The 20,816-nt window shown below is 46.4% G+C and overlaps 1 protein-coding gene across 2 annotated transcripts in view; it reads right to left on the bottom strand.

Annotated features, from left to right (window-relative positions):
• LOC137384526 (jupiter microtubule associated homolog 2-like) overlaps window positions 1-20,360 on the bottom strand; it is a 71,183-nt gene extending 50,823 nt beyond the window's left edge. Inside the window, exon 1 of one of the 2 annotated variants that reach the window (XM_068058664.1) lies at window positions 20,217-20,360. In XM_068058664.1, the coding sequence (XP_067914765.1) occupies window positions 20,217-20,272 (56 nt within the window). In that variant the 5' untranslated portion in view covers window positions 20,273-20,360. The remainder of the gene's footprint in view (window positions 1-20,216) is intronic. The other variant, XM_068058663.1, reaches the window with a different exon arrangement.
• Window positions 20,361-20,816: the final 456 nt, after the last annotated feature.

Raw genomic sequence — 20,816 nt, 5'->3', positions numbered from 1 at the left:
GCTTTGAAGGACAAGTACAATGAAAATGATTTGATTGCATTCTAAGAGCACCTCCCAAGTGACAATTTTTCATGTCTAAAAAAAAATTGTGCAGGGCTTCATTACTATGTTCAGCAGCACATACATTTGTGAACAGACATTTTCACAGTGAGGATTGCCAAATCAAGGTTCATATCAAGATTATCCGATCATCTGCACACTAGAGCGTGCACTGCTGTCTCCAATATGACTCCAGACATTGGCTGCTTAGTCAGTGAGAAGCAAGCGCATAAAGCACACTGAGGGTTTCAGAGAACGATTCCTCCATCAGGTCCGAGAGGGTGAGTACAGATTTGTTAATGGCCCTTTGGTAAAGTTTGGGGATCCCTACTCTATAGTAAAGATAGAAGCAAAATATTTGTTCATTGTGTCTGCCATTTCCTTATTATCTACTATTAGCTCCCCATTCTCAATTCTCTGGAGGACTAACTCACTTTACTTACTCTTTTCCTTTTTTAAATACCTGTAGAAACTCTTGCTATCCATTTTTACATTTCTAGCTAGCTTCCTCGCATACTAATTTCTTTCTCTTAATTAACCTATTAGTCATTCTCTGCCATTCTTGATATTCTGACCAATCATCTGACCTGCCAATCATCTTTGTGCAATTATATGCCTTTTCCTGAAGTTTGATGCTTTCCTTAACTTCTTCAGTAACTGCAGATGGTGGGTCCTCCCCTTAGAATTTTTTATAGCAGGAATATACTTATCCTGAGTATTCTGAAATATCCCATTAAAATGTCTGCCACTGCTGCTGTTAGTCTATCACCAAGCTTAGTAACCCAGTTCACCTCAGCTAGCTCAGTTTTCATGTTCATAGTTGCCTTTATTCAAGTTTAAAAAATACTAGCCTTAGACCCACTCTTCTCCTTCAAACTGGATGTAAAATTCAATCATATTGTGGTCACTGCTACCGAGAGGTGCCTTTACTCTGAGGTCATTAATTAATCCTGTCACATTACACATCAAGTCCAACATAACCTGGTCTTTGGTTGGTTCCAGAATGTGCTGCTCTAAGAAATGCGAAGGCATTCTATGAACTCCTCCTCCAGGCTACTACTGCCAATGTGATTTTTCCCCTTTTTATGCCGATTATATCCATCCATGATTATTGCCGTCCCTTTATCACAAGCACCCAATATTATTTCTTGTATACTTCGTCTTACTTTGGGATTACTGTTTGGGGGCCTGTAGACCACTCCCACTAGTGATTTCTTTCCCCTGCTATTCCTCATGTCCATGCAAACAGATTCTAAATCCTGATCTCCTGAACCAAGGTAATCTCTATTGTACCAATGCCATCCTTGATTAATAGTGCTACCCCTCCACCTTTACCTAGCTTTTTTTTTTAAATTCTATCATGGAATGTCAGCATCACTGCCTAGGCCAGCATTTATTGTCCATCCCTAATTGACCTTAAGGTGGTGGTGAGCTGCCTTCTTGAACCGCTGCTGTCCATGCGGGGTAGGTATGCCAACAGTACGTGAGGAAGGGAGTTCCAGGATTTTGACCCAGTAACAGTGAAGGAACGGCGATATAGTTCCAAGTCAGGATGGTGTGTGGCTTGGAGGGGAACTTACAGGTGGTGGTGTTCCCATGCATCAGCTTCCATTGTCCTTCTAGGTTGTAGAGCTCACAGGTTTGGAAGGTGCAGTCTAAGCAGCCTTGGTGCGTTGCTGCAGTGCATCTTGTAGATGGTACACATTGCTGCCACTGTGTCAGTGGCAAGAGTGAATGTTTGTGGTGCCTATCAAGCAGGCTGCTTTGTCCTGGATGGTGTAGAGTTTAGAGTGTTGTTGGAGCTGCACCTATCCAGGCAAGTGGAGAGTATTCCATCACACTCCTGACTTGTGCCTTGTAGTTGGTGGACAGGCTTTGGGGAGTCAAGAGGTGAGTTACTCGCCACAGGATTCCCAGCCTCGGACCTGCTTTTATATGGCTACTTCAGTTCAGTTTCTGGTCAATGGTAACCCCTGGGATGTTGATAGTGGGGGATTCAGCGATGGTAATGCCATTGAATGTCATGGGGAGATTGTTAGATTCCCTCTTTTTATTTTTTATTTTTATTATTTAGAGATACAGCATTGAAACAGGCCCTTCGGCCCACCGAGTCTGTGCCGACCAACAACCACCCATTTATACTAACCCTACAGTAATCCCATATTCCCTATCACCTACACTAGGGGCAATTTACAACAGCCAATTTACCTATCACCTGCAAGTCTTTGGATGTGGGAGGAAACCGGAGAACCCAGTGAAAACCCACGCAGACACAGGGAGAACTTGCAAACTCCGCACAGGCAGTACCCAGAATCGAACCCGGGTCCCTGGAGCTGTGAGGCTACGGTGCTAACCACTGCGCCGCTCTTGTTGGAGATGGTAATTGCCTGGCATTTGTGTGGCACCAATGTTGCTTGCCACTTATCAACCCAAGCCTGGATAGTGACCAGGTCTTGCTCCATTTCTACAGACTGCTTCAGTACTTGGAGTCACGAACTACAACCATCTTCCTTTGCACTAGGTATGACTCCAACCAGAGTTTTCCCCAATTCCCATTGACTCCAGTTTTGCTAGGGCTCCTTGATGCCATACTTGGTCAAATGCTGCTTTGACGTCAAGGGCAGTCACTCTCACCTCACCTCTGGAGCTCAGCTCTTTTGTCCATGTTTGAACCAAGGCTGTAATGAGGTCAGGAATGGAGCGGCCCTGGCCAAACCCAAACTGAGCAGGTTATTGCTAAGCAAGTGACACTTGATAGCACTGTCAACAACACCTTCCATCACTTTACTGATGATTGAGAGTAGATGGATGGGGCAGTAACTGGCCAGGTTGGACTTGTCCTGCTTTGTGTACAGGACATACCTGGGCAGTGTTGTAACTATACAGGAACAGCTTTGTTAGGAGCACAGCAAGTTCTGGAGCACATGTCTTCAGTACTATTGCCAGCCCACAGCCTTTGCGGTATCCAGTGCCTTCAGTCATTTCTTGACATCACGAGGAGTGAATCGAATTGGCTGAAGACTGGCATCTGTGATGCTGGGGACTTCAGGAGGTGACCAAGATGGATCATCCACTCAGCACTTCTGGCTGAAGATTGTTGCAAATGCTTCAGCCTTATCTTTTGCACTGATGTGCTGGGCTCCCCCATCATTGAGGATTGGGATATTCGTGGAGCCACCTCTCCAGTTAGTTGTTTAATTGTCCACCACCATTCACAACTGGATGTGATAGGACTGTAGAGCTTAGATCTGATCTGTTGGTTATGGAATTGCACAGTTCTATCGCATGTTGCTTATGCTGTTTGGCACACAAGTATTCTGGGTTGTAGCTTCACCAGGTTGACCTCATTTGGAGGTATGCCTGGTGCTGCTCCTGGCATGCCCTCCTGCACACAATGTACCAGATTTGGTCCCCCAGCTTGATGGTAATGGTAGAGTGGGGAATATGCCAGGCCATGAGGTTACAGATTGTGGTTTGAGTACAATTCTGCTGCCACCAATGGTCCACAGCACCTCGTGGATGCCCAGTTTTGCATTGCTATATTTGTTCAAAATCCATCCCATTTAGCACAATGGTAATGCCACACAACACACTAGAGGGTATCCTCAATGTGAAGGGACTTTGTCTCCACAAGGACTGTGCGGTGGCCACTCCTGCCACAGACAGATGCATCAATGGCAGGCAGATTGGGCAGGACAAGGTCAAGTATTCTTTTTTCCCTCTTGTTGGTTCCCTCACTACCTGCTGCAGACCCAGTCTAGCAGCTATGTCCTTTAGGACTCGGCCAGCAGTAGTGATACCGAGCCACTCTTGGTGATGGACATTGGAGTCTCCCACCCAGAGTACATTCTGCACCCTTGCCACCCTCAGTGCTTCCTCCATGTGCTGTTTAACATGGAGTACTGACTCATCTTGAATGTCATATACCCCTCAATATTCAGGACCCAAGCCTGGTCATCCTACAGCCACGTCTCCATAATGGCTATCAGATCATATTTATTTACTTCAATGTGCTTTCTTATGACTGCTACATGTATTCAGATACAGAGCCTTCAGTTTTGTCTTTGTTATCTTTGTAACAAACAGTCTCAACTGTTGGTGCGTTTAGGTTTTTTCTCTGTCCCTTCCTGCCATTCTCTGACCTTCATTTTCCATATTACTATTCTGCTCTCCTGCTTTGACTCAACCCCTTGATTTGTTACATCTAAGCAAGTTTGATCCTTCTCCCCGCTTGTTTAATTTAAAGCCCTCTCTACTTTCCTAGTTATATGGTTTGCTAGAACACTAGTCCCAGCACAGTTCAGGTGCAGACCATCCCAAAAGTACAGCCTCCACTTTCCCTAGTACTGGTACCACTGCCCGACAAACTGAAACCCACTTCTCCCACACCAGTCTTTGAGCCACATTCATTTCACTAATCTCATTTGCCCTCTGCCAATTGGCACGTGGCTCAGATAATAATCCAGAGATTATTACCCTTGAGGTTTTGCTCTTCAATTTGGTGCCTAGCTCCTCATACTGACTAAGCAGAACCTCTTTCCTAGACCTACCCCATGTTGTTGGTACCTACATGGACATGAAAACTGGATCCTCCTACTCCAAGTTCCTGTCCAGCCCTGAGCAGATGTCCCAAACCCTGGCACCAGGTAGGCAATAGAGACTTCTGGACTCATGCTCTCAGCTGCACAGAACAGTGTCAATCTCCCTCACTATACCATCCTCTACTACCACTATATTCCTTTTTGCTCCCCCTTGAATGGCTTCCTGTACCACAGTGCCATGGCCAGTCTGCTCATCCACCTTGCAGACCTCGCTTTTGTCCACAGATTGAGCACATCTCAGACCTGTTTGACAATTGCAAAGTCAGAGACTCCTCTGCTACTGTCTGCTCGGTTCCTTTACCTGCCTCAGTCACATTCTCCTGTCCCTCACTGCAGACCAAAACAAATGACCCCATTCTAAGAGGGGTGACCGTCTTCCACAACAAAGTGTCCAGGATTCCACCCCCTCCCTTATGTTGCACAGAGTTTGCAGTTCGGCTTCCAGATCAACAATCCTGATCCGGAATTCCTCTAGCTGCTTACACTTTCTGCAGACATGTTTGTCCTGATCGCCTTAGCATTCAAGAGCTCCCACATATGACAGCTGCAACACAACACCTGTCCTGCCATTGTTACTTATGCTTTTGGTTAATTTACTTTATTCTAAGTTAATTAATTACATAGAATTAATTGTGCCCATTATAGCTAGTACTGCCTACAACTAAAGATATGGGCGGCACAGTGGTTAGCACCGCAGCCTCACAGCTCCAGCGACCTGCGTTCGGTTCTGGGTACTGCCTGTGTGGAGTTTGCAAGTTCTCCCTGTTTCCGCCGGGTGCTCCGGTTTCCTCCCACAGCCAAAGACTTGCAGGTTGATAGGCAAACTGGCCATTGTAAATTGCCCCTAGTGTAGGTAGGTGGTAGGAGAATGGTGGGGATGTGGTAGGGAATATGGGATTAATGTAGAATTAGTATAAATGGGTGGTTGTTGGTCTGCACAGACTCAGTGGGCCAAAGGGCCTGTTTCAGTGCTGTATCTCTGACTATATACTTTTCTTGATTACAGATATGTAGACCTCCCTACATATAGACCTCAATGCTAATGAACCTTACCACCATTAGTAAACCTTACAAATACTGAAATGCTATCTCACTCTCACCCCTCCTTCAGCCACCCCCAATACTTCATCCCCTTCCCACAGCACCTTTCCAAGCAAGCAAAGGAGATGCAACACCTGCCCTTTTACTCTCCTCTCTCACCAAGACCCCAAACACTCCTTCCAGGTGAAGCAGCAATTTACATCTACTTCTCTCAATTTAGTATATTACATTCACTGCTCACAATGCGGTCTGCTCCACAACTGGGAGACCACTTTGCAGAACACCTCTGTTCAGTCCACAAGCATGACCCCAATCTTCCAGTGGCCTGCCATTTTAATTCCCCACCTTACTCTCAAGCTGACGTCTCTGCCCTCAGCCTACTGCAGTGTTCTAATGAAACTCAACACAAGCTTGAGGAACAGCACCTCATCTTTCGATTAGGCACTTCTGCAGTGCCTTCTGCACTCAATATTATGTTGAACAATTTTAGACCACAATCTCTGCCCCCATTTCTTTGCAGGTTTCAGTCTTAATCTCCTTTTCTCTGGTTTTGCTTTTGGATGGCAACAGTTCTACAGTCATTCACACCTCCTCTGGAGTGATCTTTTGGTCGCTACTTGACCCATTACCACTCTCCCATCTTCCACCCTATCACAAGCCTTCCCTTTTGGTCTTCTTCCACCCACCCCATTTGACCTACTCAAAACCTACTGCTTTTTAAAAAACTTTTCCCAGTTTTGAGAAAGGTTCATTGACCTGAAACGTTAACTCTGCTTCTCCCCCCCGCACCAGACCTGTTGAGTATTTCCAGCACTTTGTTTTTATTTCAGATTTCCAGCATCTGCAGTATTTTGCTTTGTTAAATAGGAATCAAAGACTGGCAGGCAAACTGTAACAGAACAATGGTTTGGGTACAGCCAAAGTATATTCACACCAAGGGGAAAGGTGGGGCAACCACAGCCAGAGGTCCCTGAAGAAAGTTTTTTTTTAAAAATATATATTCATTCATGGGATGTGGGAGTCACTGGCTAGGCCAGCATTTATTGCCCATCCCCAATTGACCTTGAGGTGGTGGTGAGCTGCCTTCTTGAACCGCTGCAGTCCTTGGGGTGTAGGTACACCCACAGTGCTGTTAGGAAGGAAGTTCCAGGATTTTAACCCAGCGACAGTGAAGGGACAGCAATATAGCTCCAAGTCAGGACAATGTGTGACTTGGAGGGGAATTTGCATCTGCTGCCCCTTTCCTTTTAGGTGGCACAGGTCACAGGTTTGGAAGGTGCTGTCGAAGGAGTCTTGGTGGGTTGCTGCAGTACATATTGCAGATGGTACACACTGCTGCAACTGTGCATCAGTGATGCAGGAGGCAAATATTGAAGGTGGTAGATGGGGTGCCAATCAAGCAGGCTGCTTTGTCCTGAATGGTGTTGATCTTCTTGAGTGTTGCTGGAGCTGAACTCATGCAGGCAAGTGGAAAATATTCCTATCACACTCCTGATGTGTACCTTGTAGATGGTGGACAGGCTTTGGGGAGTCAGGAGGTGAGTTACTCGCTGCAGAATTCCCAGCCTCTGACCTACTCTTGCAGCCACAGTATTTATATAGCCAAGCTGTTCCAGTACAACTACAACACTGGCATCTACCCTGCAATGTGGAAAATTGCCCAGGTATGTCCTGCACACAAAAAGCAGGACAAATCCAACCTGGCCAATTACCACCCCATCAGCCTACTCTCAATCATCAGTAAAGTGATGGAAGGTGTCATCAACAGTGCCATCAAGCAGCACTTGCTTAGCAATAACCTACTCAGTGACGTTCAGTTTGGGTTCCGCCAGGGCCACTTAGCTCCTGACCTCATTACAGCCTTGGTTCAAACATGGACAAAAGAGCTGAACTCGAGGAGAGGTTGAGAGTGGCTGCCCTTGACATCAAGGCAGCATTTGACCGAGTATGGCATCAAGGAGCCCTAGCAAAACTGAGGTCAATGGGAATTGGGGGAAACCCTCCGCTGGCTGGAGTCATACCTAGCACAAAGGAAGATGGTTGTGGTTGTTGGAGGTCAATCATCTGAGCTTTAGGACATCACTGCAGGAGTTCCTCAGGGGAGTGTCCTAGACCCAACCACCTTCAGCTGCTTCATCAATGACCTTCCTTCAATTATAAGGTCAGAAGTGGGGATGTTTGCTCATTGCACAATGTTCAGCATCATTCGTGACTCCTCAGATACTGAAGCAGTCCATGTAGAAATACAGCAAGACCTGGACAATATCCAGGCTTGTGCTGATAAGTGGCAAGTCACATACGTGCCACACAAATGCCAGGCAATGACCATCTCCAACAAGAGAGAATCTCACCATCTCCCCTTGACATTCAATGGCATTACCATTGCTGAATCCCCCACTATCAACATCCTAGGAGCTACCATTGACCAGAAACTGAACTGGAATAGCCATATAAATACCATGGCTACAAGAGCAGGTCAGAGGCTAGGAATCCTGCAGCGAGTAACTCACCTCCTGACTCCCCAAAGCTTGTCCACCATCTACGAGGCACAAGTCAGGAGTGTGATGGAATACTCTCCACTTGCCTGGATGGGTGCAGCTCCAACACTGAAGAAGCTAGACACCATCCAGGACAAAGCAGCCCGCTTGATTGGCACCCCATCTACAAACATTCACTCCCTCCACCACCAACACAAAGTGGCAGCAGTGTGTATCCTCTACAAGATGCACTGCAGCAATGCACCAAGGCTCCTTCGACAGCACCTTCCAGATCCGTGACCTCTACCAACTAGAAAGACAAGGGCAGCAAATGCACAGGAACACCACCACCTGCAAGTTCCGGTCCAAGTCACACACCATCCTGACTTGGAACTATATCGCTGTCCCTTCACAGTCGCTGGGTCAAAATCCTGGAACTCCCTTCCGACCAGCATTGTGGGTGTACCTACCTCACCACCTTCTCAAGGACAATTAGGGATGGGCAATAAATGCTGCCAGCAACACCCACATCCCATGAATAAATTTTTAAAAAATGGCTGGTCCAGTTCAGTTTCTGGTCAATGGTAACCCCCAGGATGTTGATAGTGGGTGATTCAGCAATCGTAATACCACTGAACATCAAGGGGAGACGTTTAGATTCTCTCCTGTTCGAGGTGGTCATTGCCTGGCACTTGTGTGGTATGAATATTACTTGCCACTTACCAGCCCAAGCCTGGATGCTGTCCAGGTCTTTCTGCATATGGACATGGGCTGCTTCAGTATCTGAGGAGTCAGGAATGGTGCTGAACATTGTGCCAACAGCAAACATCCCCACTTCTGACCTTATGATAGAAGGAAGCTCATTGATGAAGCAGTTGAAGATGGTTGGGTCTAGGACACTACCCTGAGGAACTCCTGCAGTAACTGCCTGGGACTGAGATGATTGGCCTCCAACAACCACGACTATCTTCCTTTGTGCTAGGTACAACTCCATCCAGTGGAGAGTTCTCCCCCATCCAATTCCCTGTAACGTCAGTTTTGCAAGGACATCTTGATGCCCTACTCTGTCAAATTCTGCCTTGATGTCAAGGGCAGTCACTCACTTCTACAGAGGAAGATGAAGCAGAAAAGGGGGGGAATATGAGACAGATATCAGGTTGATTATAAAAATGAGAATCAGGCTGAAGGTAGAATGTTGAGAGGAAGTAAAATAAGAAATGAGAGGCAGAAAGAGTATGAGAAGAGACTGGAAGCTAACATAAAAGGGTGCCAAAGTCTTCAACAGACATATAATAAAAATGTAGTAAGAGGAGGGATGGGGCCGATTAGGTATCAAAAAAGATAGAAGTATACAGGCAGAGGGCATGGTTGAGTTACTTTGCATGTCTTCACCAAGGAAGGTGCTACCAGTCATCATGAAAGACGAAGTAGTTGAGATACTGGATGGGCTAATATCTCCCCTCTATCAATTTTTAGAAGGCTGGCTGTACTTGAAAGTTGATAAGTCATCAGGACTGGATGGGTGCATCCAAGGATGCTGAAGGAAGTAAGGGTGAAAATTAGAGAGATAGTGGTGATAATCTTCCAAACGTTCTTTGGTACAGGGGGGAGTGCAGAGGACTGGAGGATTGCAAATCTTATAGCCTTGATTTAAAAAAGCATATGGATAAACCCAGGACCTACAGGGCAGTCAGTTTAACCTCAGTAGTGGGAAAGCTTTTAGAAACAACAATCCTTGTCAAAATTACCAGTCACATGGACAAGGGTGAATTAAATTCAGAAAGCCAGCAAGGATTTGTTAAAGGCAAATAGAGTTTTAAGTAACTTGATTGAATTTTATGATGAGGTAACAAAGTGTTGATACCATTAATGCAGTAGATGCAGTGTACATGGACTTACAAAAGATCGATAAAGTGCCAGCAAAGTTGAAACCCATGGGAATAAAAGGGAAAGTGACAGCATGGATACAAAATTAGCTAAGAGACAGAAAACAGTCGTTGTGAACAGTTGTTTTTCAGACTGGAGGAAGGTATAGAGCAGGGCTCCCCAGGGGTCAGTATTAGGACCACTGCTTTTCTTGATCTATATTAGTGACCTAGACTTGGGTGTACAATTTCAAAATTTGCATATGACATAAAACTTGGAAGTATTGTGTACGGTGAGGAGGATAGTGATGGACTTCAAGAGGACAGGCTGGTGGAATGGGCAGACAAATGGCAAATGAAATTTAACAGAAGTGTGAAGTGATGCCTTTCCTCATTTTTTCTACTGAAATGTAATATAAAATAAAGGGGACAGTTCTAAAGGGGTGCAGGATCAGAGAGAGCAGGAGGTATACGTGTACAAATTGTTGAAAGTGGCAGGGCAGGTTGAGAAAGCAAATAAAAAGGCATTCAGGATTCTGTGCTTCACAAATAGAAGCATAGAGTACAGAAGTAAGGAGGTTACGAAGAACCTTTACAAAACACTGGTTCCGCCTCAACTGCAGTATTACATTCAATTCTGAGCACCATGCTTTAGGAAGGATGTGAAGGCTTTAGAGGATGCAGAAAAGATTTACAAGAATATTCCCAGAGATGAGGGACTTCAGTATGTGGATAGGTTGGAGAAGCTGAGGTTGTTCTCCTTAGAGAAGAAAAGGTTGAAAGGACATTTGATAGAGATGTTCCCATTGCGGGAAGGATCAAGAACCAGAAGATACTGATTTAATTGATTGCCAAAAATCAAAGGCGACAGGAGGAAAAACTTTTTTTTTTTAAAAACACAGCCAGTGGTTACCAACAGGAATGCACTGTCTGCAAGAGTGGTGGAGGAAGATTCAATCACAGCTTTCAAAATGGCATCTGAAGGGGAAAAATTTGCAGGGCTATGAGGAAAGGGCAGTGGAGTGGGGCTACCCAAGTTTCTCTTGCAGAAAGCTGGCATGGGCCTGACAGACTAAATGGCCTCCTTCTGTGCGATAACCATTCTGATTCTTTGAAGGATTTATTTGCCTTAAGAGTGTACCAAAGGCTCACAAGACTGATTCCTGGGATGAGGGGATTGTCCTCAGAGAAGAGATTGAGCAGACTAAGCCTAAATTTCTTCATTTATAAAAATGAGAGGTGATCAAATTGAAATAAAAAAGTTAAGACAATTAACAGGGCAGATGCTGGGAGGATGTTTCTCCTGGCAGGGGTTTCTAGAACCAAGAGTTACAGTCTCAAAATAAGGAGTCAGCCATTTCAGACTGAGATGAGGAGAAATTTCTTCAAAGGATTGAAATTATTTTTTTTAATTCTAACTTCAATGGTCTGAGAGGGGATCTCGCCAGAGTAAAATGGAACCAAAGTTTGACAGAAAAACAGAAATGGAACAATGGGCTATCTTTAAGGCAGAGATGATCAGGTACAGGCTAGGTACATTCCAAAAAGAGGGAAAGGCAGGGGAACCAAAGCCAGGGCTTCTTGGATGACGAGGGAGAGGGGGAATATGATGAAGTTAAAAAAAAAAAGCGGGTGTGATACAGGTCTTTGAATTCTTCAAGCAAGAACCAGGTCAAATGCAATAAGATGAGAAGGGAAATGAAAAGGAAAAGAAGACTGGCAAAGAGAGAATGTAAGAATAGAAAAGCAGACAACATAAAAGGGAACCCCAAAATCATTTACCGACATGTAAATAGTAAGCAGGTAGTGAGAGGCTGGTGGGGCCTATTCAGGACAAAGAGGATGATATATTCTTAGAGGTGCAGGGCAAGGCTAGAATACTTAATGAGTACTTTGTTTTGGTGTTTACTAAGGAAGCAAATGCCAACAAAATATGGATAGAAGCAGAGATGGTAGAGGTAATGGATGGGATAAAAACTGATCGGAAGGATTACTGGAACAGCTGGCTATGCTTAGAGAGGATGGTTTGTATCCCAGGTTGCTAAAACTCATCAGTGCTGTATAAGGTTTTAAGAAACAATAATCAGGGAAAAGTTAACAGCACTTGGAGAGATTTGAGTTATAGAGAATCAGCACGAATTTGTAAAAGACAGATTGCGTTAAACTAATCTACTTGAAGTTTTCGATGAAGTAACAGAGGATTGATGAAGGGAATGCATTACATGTTGCCTGCTCTTCAAGTATTAACAAATTATCACAAAGGCTGGTTTCCAAAATTGAAGTTAAGGGAATAGCAGAGTCGGTGTCAACTTGGATAAATTGGCTTTCAGGACCGAAAACAAGTTGTAGTAACTGGTTGCTTTTCTAGACTGGAAGATAGTAGACAGCAGTGTTCCCCAACAGAGGAACCTGGGGGTTCATTTGCAGATCTTTGAAGGTGGCAGGATATATTGAGAGCAGTTGGAGATTAAGCCAGTCTGTTCGCAACCTTGGTGTCACATTTAACCCAGAGACAAACCTCTGACCTCATTCATGCCACCACTAAGACCACCTATTCCCACCTCCATAACACCACCCAACTTAACCCTTGCCTCAGCTCCTCTAGACTTGACTATTCCAACAACTCCTGGCTGGTCTCCCACTTTCTGATCTTCGTAAACTTGAGTCATTCAAAACCCTGCTGCCTTTGTCTTAACTTGCACCAAGTCCCATCCCCCTATCACGCCTGTGCTTGCTGACCGACACTGGCTCCTGATCAAGGAACATATGATATTAAAATTCGCATCTTTGTTTTCAAAACCCTCCATGACCTCACCACTGTCCCCCTCCAAGATATCTATGCTCCTATAATTCTAGCCTCTTGTGCATCCCTGATTTTAACTGCTCATTGGTGGCTGTGCCTTCAGCTGCCTAGACCCCCCCAAGCTCTGGAATACCCTCCCTACCTCACTTTCCTCCTTTAAGACACTCCTTAAAACCTACCTCTGACCAAGCTTTTGGTCATCTGACCCAATATCTCCTTTTGTGGCTTGGGGTCATACTTTGTTTTATAATGCTCCTGTAAAGTGTCTTGGGATGTTTTATTACATTAAAGGACGGGTTGCATCTAAACTGGAAGGGCACTAATATCCTGGCTGCAAGGTTTGCTAGCGTCACTCGGGAGGGTTTAAACTAGTGTGGCAGGGGGGTGGGAACCAGAGCAGGAGGACAGCTAGTTAAGTAAATGAGGAGGACGTAGTAAATAAGGCCAGTAGGACTAAGAGGAAGAGCAGGCAGGGAGATGTTGCTGAGCACAGCGGGACTGGTGGTCTGAAGTGCATTTGTTTCAATGCGAGAAGTATAACAGGTAAGGCAGATGAACTTAGAGCTTGGATTAGTACTTGGAAATATGATGTTGTTGCTATTACAGAGACTTGGTTGAGGGAAGGGCAGGATTGGCAGCTAAATGTTCCAGGCTTTAGAAGCTTCAGGCAGGATAGAGGGGATGTAAAAGGGGTGGGGGAGTTGCATTACTGGTTAAGGAGAATATCACAGCTGTACTGCGGGAGGACACCTCAGAGAGGTCATGCAGTGAGGCAATATGGGTGGAGCTCAGGAATAGGAAGGTTGCAGTCATGATGTTGAGGGTTTACTATAGGCCTCCCAACAGCCAGCGGGAGGTAGAGGAGCAGATATGTAGACAGATTTTGGAAAGATGTAAAGTTAACATGGTTGTAGTGGTGGGTGATTTTAACTTCCCCAATATTGACTGGGACTCACTTAGTGCTAGGGGCTTGGATGGGGCAGAATTTGTGAGGAGCATCCAGGAGGGCTTCTTGAAACAGTATGTAGGTAGTCCAACTAGGGATGGGGCCATTCTGGACCTGGTATTGGGGAATGAGCCCAGCCAGGTGGTCGAAGTTTCAGTGGGGGAGCATTTCGGGAGCAGTGACCATAATTCCATAAGTTTTAAGGTACTTGTGGATAAGGATAAGAGTAGTCCTCGGGTGAAGGTGCTAAATTGGGGGAAGGCTAATTATAACAATATTAGGCAGGAACTGAAGAATTTAGATTGGGGGCGACTGTTTGAGGGTAAATCAACATCTGACATGTAGGAGTCTTTCAAAAGTCAGCTGATTAGAATCCAGGACCAGCATGTCCCTGTAAGGAAGACAGACAAGTTTGGCAAGTTTCAGGAAGCTTGGATAACACGGGATATTGTGAGCCTAGTCAAAAAGAAAAAGGAAGCATTTGTAAGGGCTGGAAGGCTAGGAACAGATGAAGCACTTGAGGAATATAAAGACAGTAGGAAGGAATTTAAGCAAGGAGTTAGGAGGGCTAAAAGGGGTCATGAAAAGTCATTGGCAAACAGGATTAAGGAAAATCCCAAGGCTTTTTATACATATATAAAGAGCAAGAGGGTAACCAGGGAAAGGGTTGGCCCACTCAAGGACAGAGATGGGAATCTATGCATGGAGCCAGAGGAAATGGGTGAGGTGCTAAATGAGTACTTTGCATCCGTATTCACCAAGGAGAAGGACTTGGTGGATGAGCCTAGGGAAGGGAGTGCAGATAGTCTCAGTCATCTCATTATCAAAAAGGAGGTGGTGTTGGGTGTCTTGCAAAGTATTAAGGTAGATAAGTCCCCAGGGCCTGATGGGATCTACCCTAGAATACTGAGGGAGGCAAGGGAAGAAATTGCTGGGGCCTTGACAGAAATCTTTGCATCCTCATGGGATGCAGATGAGGTCTCAGAGGACTGGAGAATAGCCAATGTTGGTCCTTTGTTTAAGAAGGGTGGTAAGGATAATCCAGGAAATTATAGGCCGGTGAGCCTTACATCAGTGGTAGGGAAACTATTAGAGAGGATTTACTCCCATTTGGAAACAAACGAACTTATTAGCAAGAGACAGCATGCTTTTGTGAAGGGGAGGTCGTGTCTTACTAATTTGATTGAGTTTTTTGAGGAAGTGACAAAGATGATTGATGAGGGAAGGGCAGTGGATTTTGTCTATATGGACTTTAGTAAAGCCTTTGACAAGGTCCCGCATGGCAGACTGGTGCAAAAGGTGAAGTCACACGGGATCACAGAGGTGAGCTGGCAAGATGGATACAGAACTGGCTCAGTCACAGAAGACAGAGGGCAACAGTGGATGGGTGTTTTTCTGAATGGAGGTAGGTGACTAGTGGTGTTCCGCAGGGATCAGTGCTGGGACCTTTGCTCTTTGTAGTATATATAAATGATTTGGAGGAAAATGTAGCTGGTCTGATTAGTAAGTTTGCGGACGACACAAAGGTTGGTGGAGTTACGGATAATGATGAGGATTGTCAGAGGATACAGCAGGATATCGATCGGTTGGAGACTTGGGCGGAAAAATGGCAGATGGAGTTTAATCCGGACAAATGAGAGGCAATGCATTTTGGAAGGTCTAATGCAGGTGGGAGGTATACAGTAAATGGCAGAACCCTTAGGAGTATTGACAGGCAGAGAGATCTGGGCGTACAGGTCCACAGGTCACTGAAAGTGGCGATGCAGGTGGATAAGGTAGTCAAGAAGGCATACGGCATGCTTGCCTTCATCAGTTGGGGCATAGAGTATAAAAATTGGCAAGTCATGCTGCAGCTTTTACAGAACCTTAGTTAGGCCACACTTAGAATATTGCATACAATTCTGGTCACCACACTACCAGAAGGACATGGAGGCTTTGGAGAGGGTACAGAAGAGGCTTACCAGGATGTTGCCTGGTCTGGAGGGCATTAGCTATGAGGAGAGGTTGGAAAAACTTGGATTGTTTTCCCTGGAACGACGGAGGTGGAGGGGTGACATGATAGAGGTTTACAAAGTTATGAGCGGCATGGACAGAGTGGATAGTCCGAAGCTTTTTCCCAGGGTGGAAGAGTCAGTTACTAGGGGACATAGGTTTAAGGTGTGAGGGGCAAAGTTTAGAGGGGATGTGCGAGGCAAGTTTTTTTTTTATAAACAGAGGGTGGTGAGTGCCTGGAACTTGCTGCCAGGGGAGGTGGTGGAAGCAGATACGATAGCGACGTTTAAGAGACATCTTGACAAATATATGAATAGGAAGGGAATAGAGGGATATGGGCCCCGGAAGTGCAGAAGGTGTTAGTTTCAGCAGGCATCAAGATCAGCGCAGGCTTGGAGGGCCGAATGGCCTGTTCCTGTGCTGTTCTGTTCTTTCTTTGTTCTTTATATAAATAAATTATAGTAGTTAGCAAAGCATATGGGATGTTAGGCTTCATAAATAGAGGTATCCAGTACAAAAGCAAGGAAGTTATGCTTAATCTTTATAAAGCTCTGGTTAGGTCACAACTAGAGTGTCACATCATTTTAGGAAGGACGCAAGGGTCCTCCAGAGGGTGCAGAGAAGATTTACCAGAATGGTTCCAGGGATGAGGAATTTTAGCTACAAGGTTAGGTTGGAGAAGCTGGGGTTGTTCTCCTTTGAGCAAAGGAGATTGAGGAGATTTGATAGAGGTGTACAAGATTATGACAGACTTAGATAGGGTAGATAAAGAAAGGCTGCTCCCCTTATCAGATGGTACAAGAACTACAGGACACAGATTTATTGTTTTGGGCAAGATGTGCAGGAGAGATGGGAGGAATAACTTTTTAATAAATACAGCAAATGGTAATGACCTGGAACACTGCCAACAAGGGTTGTGGAAGCAGAGACATTAATGATTTTAAAAAGGAAATTGGATAGGCACTTGAGGGAAATAAACTTGCAGGGCTACAGGGATACAGCAGGGAATGGGACAGACCGGATTGCTCTACAAACAGCTGGCATGGACATGGGCTGAATGGCCTCTTTCTGTGACATAATAGCTGATTATATTGATTCAAGGGATATGAGCATTGTCCAGGCCCTGCTGCATTTAGGGACAAACCATTACCTGAGGAGTAGTGGATGGGACTGAACACTGTGCAATCATCACAAATGGCCCCTTGAGCATATGGTGGTGAGCCACCTTCTTAAACTGCTGCAATCCAATACTTCCACAGTGCTGTTAGGGAGGGAGTTCCAGGACTTTGATCCAGTGGCAAAAAATGGCAAGTTAGGATGGCGTGTGACTTGGAGGTGGTGTCTGCTACCCTTGTCCTTCTAGGTGGTAGAGGTTGTGGGTTTGGAAGGTGCTGTCAAAGAAGCCTTAGTGAGTTGCTGCAGTGCATCTTGTAGATGGTACATATTGCAGCCACTGTGCATTGGTGGTGGAGGGACCGAAACATTTGTGGTGGTGGATGGGCTACCAATTAAGTGGGCTGCTTTGTCCTGGTTGGCGTTGAACTTTTGCGTTGTCAGAGCTGCACTCGTCCAGGCAAGGGGAGAGTACTTGATCGTACGTCTTGACTTATGGCTTGGAGGGCTGAATGGCCAGTTCCTGTGCTGTACTGTTCTTTGTTCTTTTCTTTGAAAGGCTTCAGGAGTCAAATGAGTCACTCAACAGAATACTCAGCCTCAGACCTGGTATTGTAACCACAGTATTTATCTGACCAGAAACTTAACTGGAAGAGCCAATGGTCACCCCCAGGATATTAATGGGGGGAATTTAGTGATGTAGTGCCACTGAATGTCAAGAGTAAGCGATGAAACTCTTTCTTGTTGGAGATGGTCATTGCTGAGCTCTGTTTTTTTATTATTCATTGATGGGACGTGAGCATCACATATCACTTGTCACTTATCAGCCCAACTTGAAAGTTGTCCAGGTCTTGTTACATACAGGTACAGACTGCTTCAATATTTGAGAAGTTGTGAACAGAACTGAACACTATGCAATCAGAGAATATACCCACTTTTGATTTGATTTTGAAGGGAAGGTGACTAAAGCAGCTGATTGTGTCTAGGGCACTACCCCAAAAAATTTCTGCAGCAATGTCCTGGGGCTGATATGATTGGCCTCCAACAGCAACTACTATCTGGCCTGGGCTAGGTAAGAGTCCAATCTGTGGAGATTTTCTCCCCACCCAATTCTCCACCACTAAACTTCTGAAACAGTCCACTCCCAACACAAGTACAGGGAAGCTCACTTAAATGGAAATAAAATGAGAATTTAACCAGCTACCAAATGCAAAGTCAGAGTAAAGATGAGAAGCCACTGAATCAATCCAGCACTACACTGTCTAAACTTCAGAAAGCAAGACCCCCACCTTTGTTATCTGTCTAATTCTCTATATCAAGTCACAAATAAACTCCATAGAATCGAATGAAGGATTCATACACAAGCATTTTAAACAGGAGCACATTTAAAATGCCAGTGAACAGTCATGATTGAACAAGACAGCAAACGCACAACCACTCCCTCTACTGAGCATCACCTATGTTTAAATTTTTGAATGGCCACCAGAGGCTGAGCATTAAATTTAAACAATGAATTAACAATCTGCGAAGGGTGCATTCTGCCATCCATATGTACTATGTTTAAACAAACAAATCTAATTGCAAACCCTCAAAGACAGACTAAGCTCCCCAGTGCTTTGTGAACACCACCTGGCATAGTACCAAGCCAGACAAAGGTCTACACCCAAATACAAGCAGTCTCTTTACACATGCAGACAATTTGCACATTTCAGTTAGAAAATCAGTGTAATTTGCAGACTGATCTCAGGGTACGCAGCTAGCTTTACCCACCCTCGTTATCTTCCCTTAAAAAAAAAAGGCTGGGGTGGGGCAGGAGTGAAGTAACACAGGGCTCCTGCCCCCCACCAATCAATAACACTCAACCCAAAAAAAACAAACAACTGCTGCACAAACATGGCTGGAAATAGGATAGTTGAAGACTACAGGTTTCCTCCAATAAAGAGCAAATGGACAGGACTATTTCAGGAGGAACCAAAATCATTTCATGCATTGTTATAGCACTGAAAATTGCTGACTCAGTCATTTAAAAACCTCCACACTCCCAAGCAGATTCACCAACTATGACAGGAGCAATCAGCAGCAGCGATACCAGACCGTTGGAAATATTCTGAAAAGATGGATGGCAGTTTTTGTTCAAGATGTGTACAGACTGTCATCCACAAAGAACAAAAAGAACTTAAAGATTTTCCAAAAGAATTAAACAAAGGATTCATTTTGTCCAATTAAGGTCATTGCTGCAGCACAGTTGAAAGATGTGCCAACGTCCTGAAGTAGCTGTTAATGGACTCATCCATTAACCCCACTCTCCACAGTTGGCTGATACAGAAAACCATCATGTACTGCATTTGCCTCAAGAAATCAGGCTAGAATTGCCTTAAATATTGCAGCAAGGCACTCCAACAGCAGAGACCCCAGTACCCCACCAGGGCAGCATCTATCTCCTCCAGACAGTTGTCCCACAGAAAGACCTGGACAGAACTACCATGGACCCCACCCACAGCAGTGAAATAAAAGGAAACGATGACCCAGCCTACTGCCCATTGTCCTGGCCCTTCACACTGACCCTGTCCAAATCAGACAGAGAGGGGTGGGCTTGGGGTGCCTAGGACAAGGTGTGGGGGGTGGGAAGGGGGCGGTTGGCGGAAACCCCTGCCGGTGGGGGGGGGGCGGGTGTTTGGTGGGAAAGACACGCCCAGTGGGGGGGGGGGGGGCGGGGGGTTGATGAGACACCCGCTCGGAAGGGGTGGGGGGGGGGGGGAGGTGGCGGTGGAGTTGCGGTTGGTGGAAGACACGCCCGGGGGGCGGAGGTGCGGACGGTTGATAGGAGATCCGCCCGGGGGGGGGGGGGGTTTGCGGTTGGCGGGGAGATCCGCCCGGGGGGGGGGGGTGTTGCGGTTGGCGGGGAGATCCGCCCGGGGGGGGGGGTGGAATAGGGGGAGATGCGGCCGGTTGATGATACTCCCACCCGGGCGGGTTTGCGGTTGATGGGAAACCCGCCCGGGGGTTGGTTGCGGTTGGTGGAGAGACCCGCCCGGGGGGGGGGGGGGTTGCGGTTGGTGGAGAGACCCGCCCGGGGGGGGGGTTGCGGTTGGTGGAGAGACACGCCCGGGGGGGGGGGTTGCGGTTGGTGGAGAGACACGCCCGGTGGGGCGGTTGGTGGAGAGACCCGCCCCGGGGGGGGGGGGGGTTGCGGTTGGTGGAGAGACCCGCCCGGTGGGGCGGTTGGTGGGGAGATCCGCCCGGGGAGGTGGGGGAATGCGGGCGGTTGGCGGGGAGACCTGGAACCCCGTCTCCACAACAGCGGCGCGAGAGGGCGGAGGGTAACTGTCACCAAGCTACCTGGAGCTGCTGCGGCCTGTGGAGTCCAGGCCCTGGTACGTGGTCGTGGTGGTCATTTCAAGCACCGCTCTTTCGCTTCCTTCCCAAATACTATAACAACTCCACTGTCCTCACTCGCTGATAAGAGCACCGAACGCTGCCTGCGGCTTATTTATAAACACTCCGACAAGCCCCGCCCCTGCTTCTCTCGCATTGGTACAAACGTCAGGCTGTTCCGCTTCCCTATCTCTCATTGGCGACAGGGACACATCGCTGGCGGTCTATTGGCTGAAGCTGCTGTCAATCATTCTCTGAATGTGGGTGGGGAGCTGCTCGTGCCGCGGCGCTGACGTAATGAGCAGGCTTTGTTTAAGTTGAGGTGACGTAATGCAGGAGCGAAGCCAGAGCCAGTTTCCAATGGGCAATAGCCCTGCTGGCAGGGAGGGGGCAATCTGAGCAGAGAGGCTGGCACCCCAGGGACTGGCACAGGTTTTCTTTTGGGCCTCCTTATCTCGAGAGACAATGGATACGCGCCTGGAGGTGGTCAGTGGTTTGTGCAGCAGTGCCTGGAGTGGCTATAAAGGCCAATTCTAGAGTGACAGGCTCTTCCACAGGTGCTGC

The sequence above is a fragment of the Heterodontus francisci genome, chromosome 26 (assembly GCF_036365525.1).
Source record: "Heterodontus francisci isolate sHetFra1 chromosome 26, sHetFra1.hap1, whole genome shotgun sequence".
In the NCBI taxonomy this organism is placed as follows: domain Eukaryota; kingdom Metazoa; phylum Chordata; class Chondrichthyes; order Heterodontiformes; family Heterodontidae; genus Heterodontus; species Heterodontus francisci.
The sequence above is the reverse complement of the archived record's forward strand: the minus strand, read 5'-3'. Positions and strand labels throughout refer to the sequence as shown.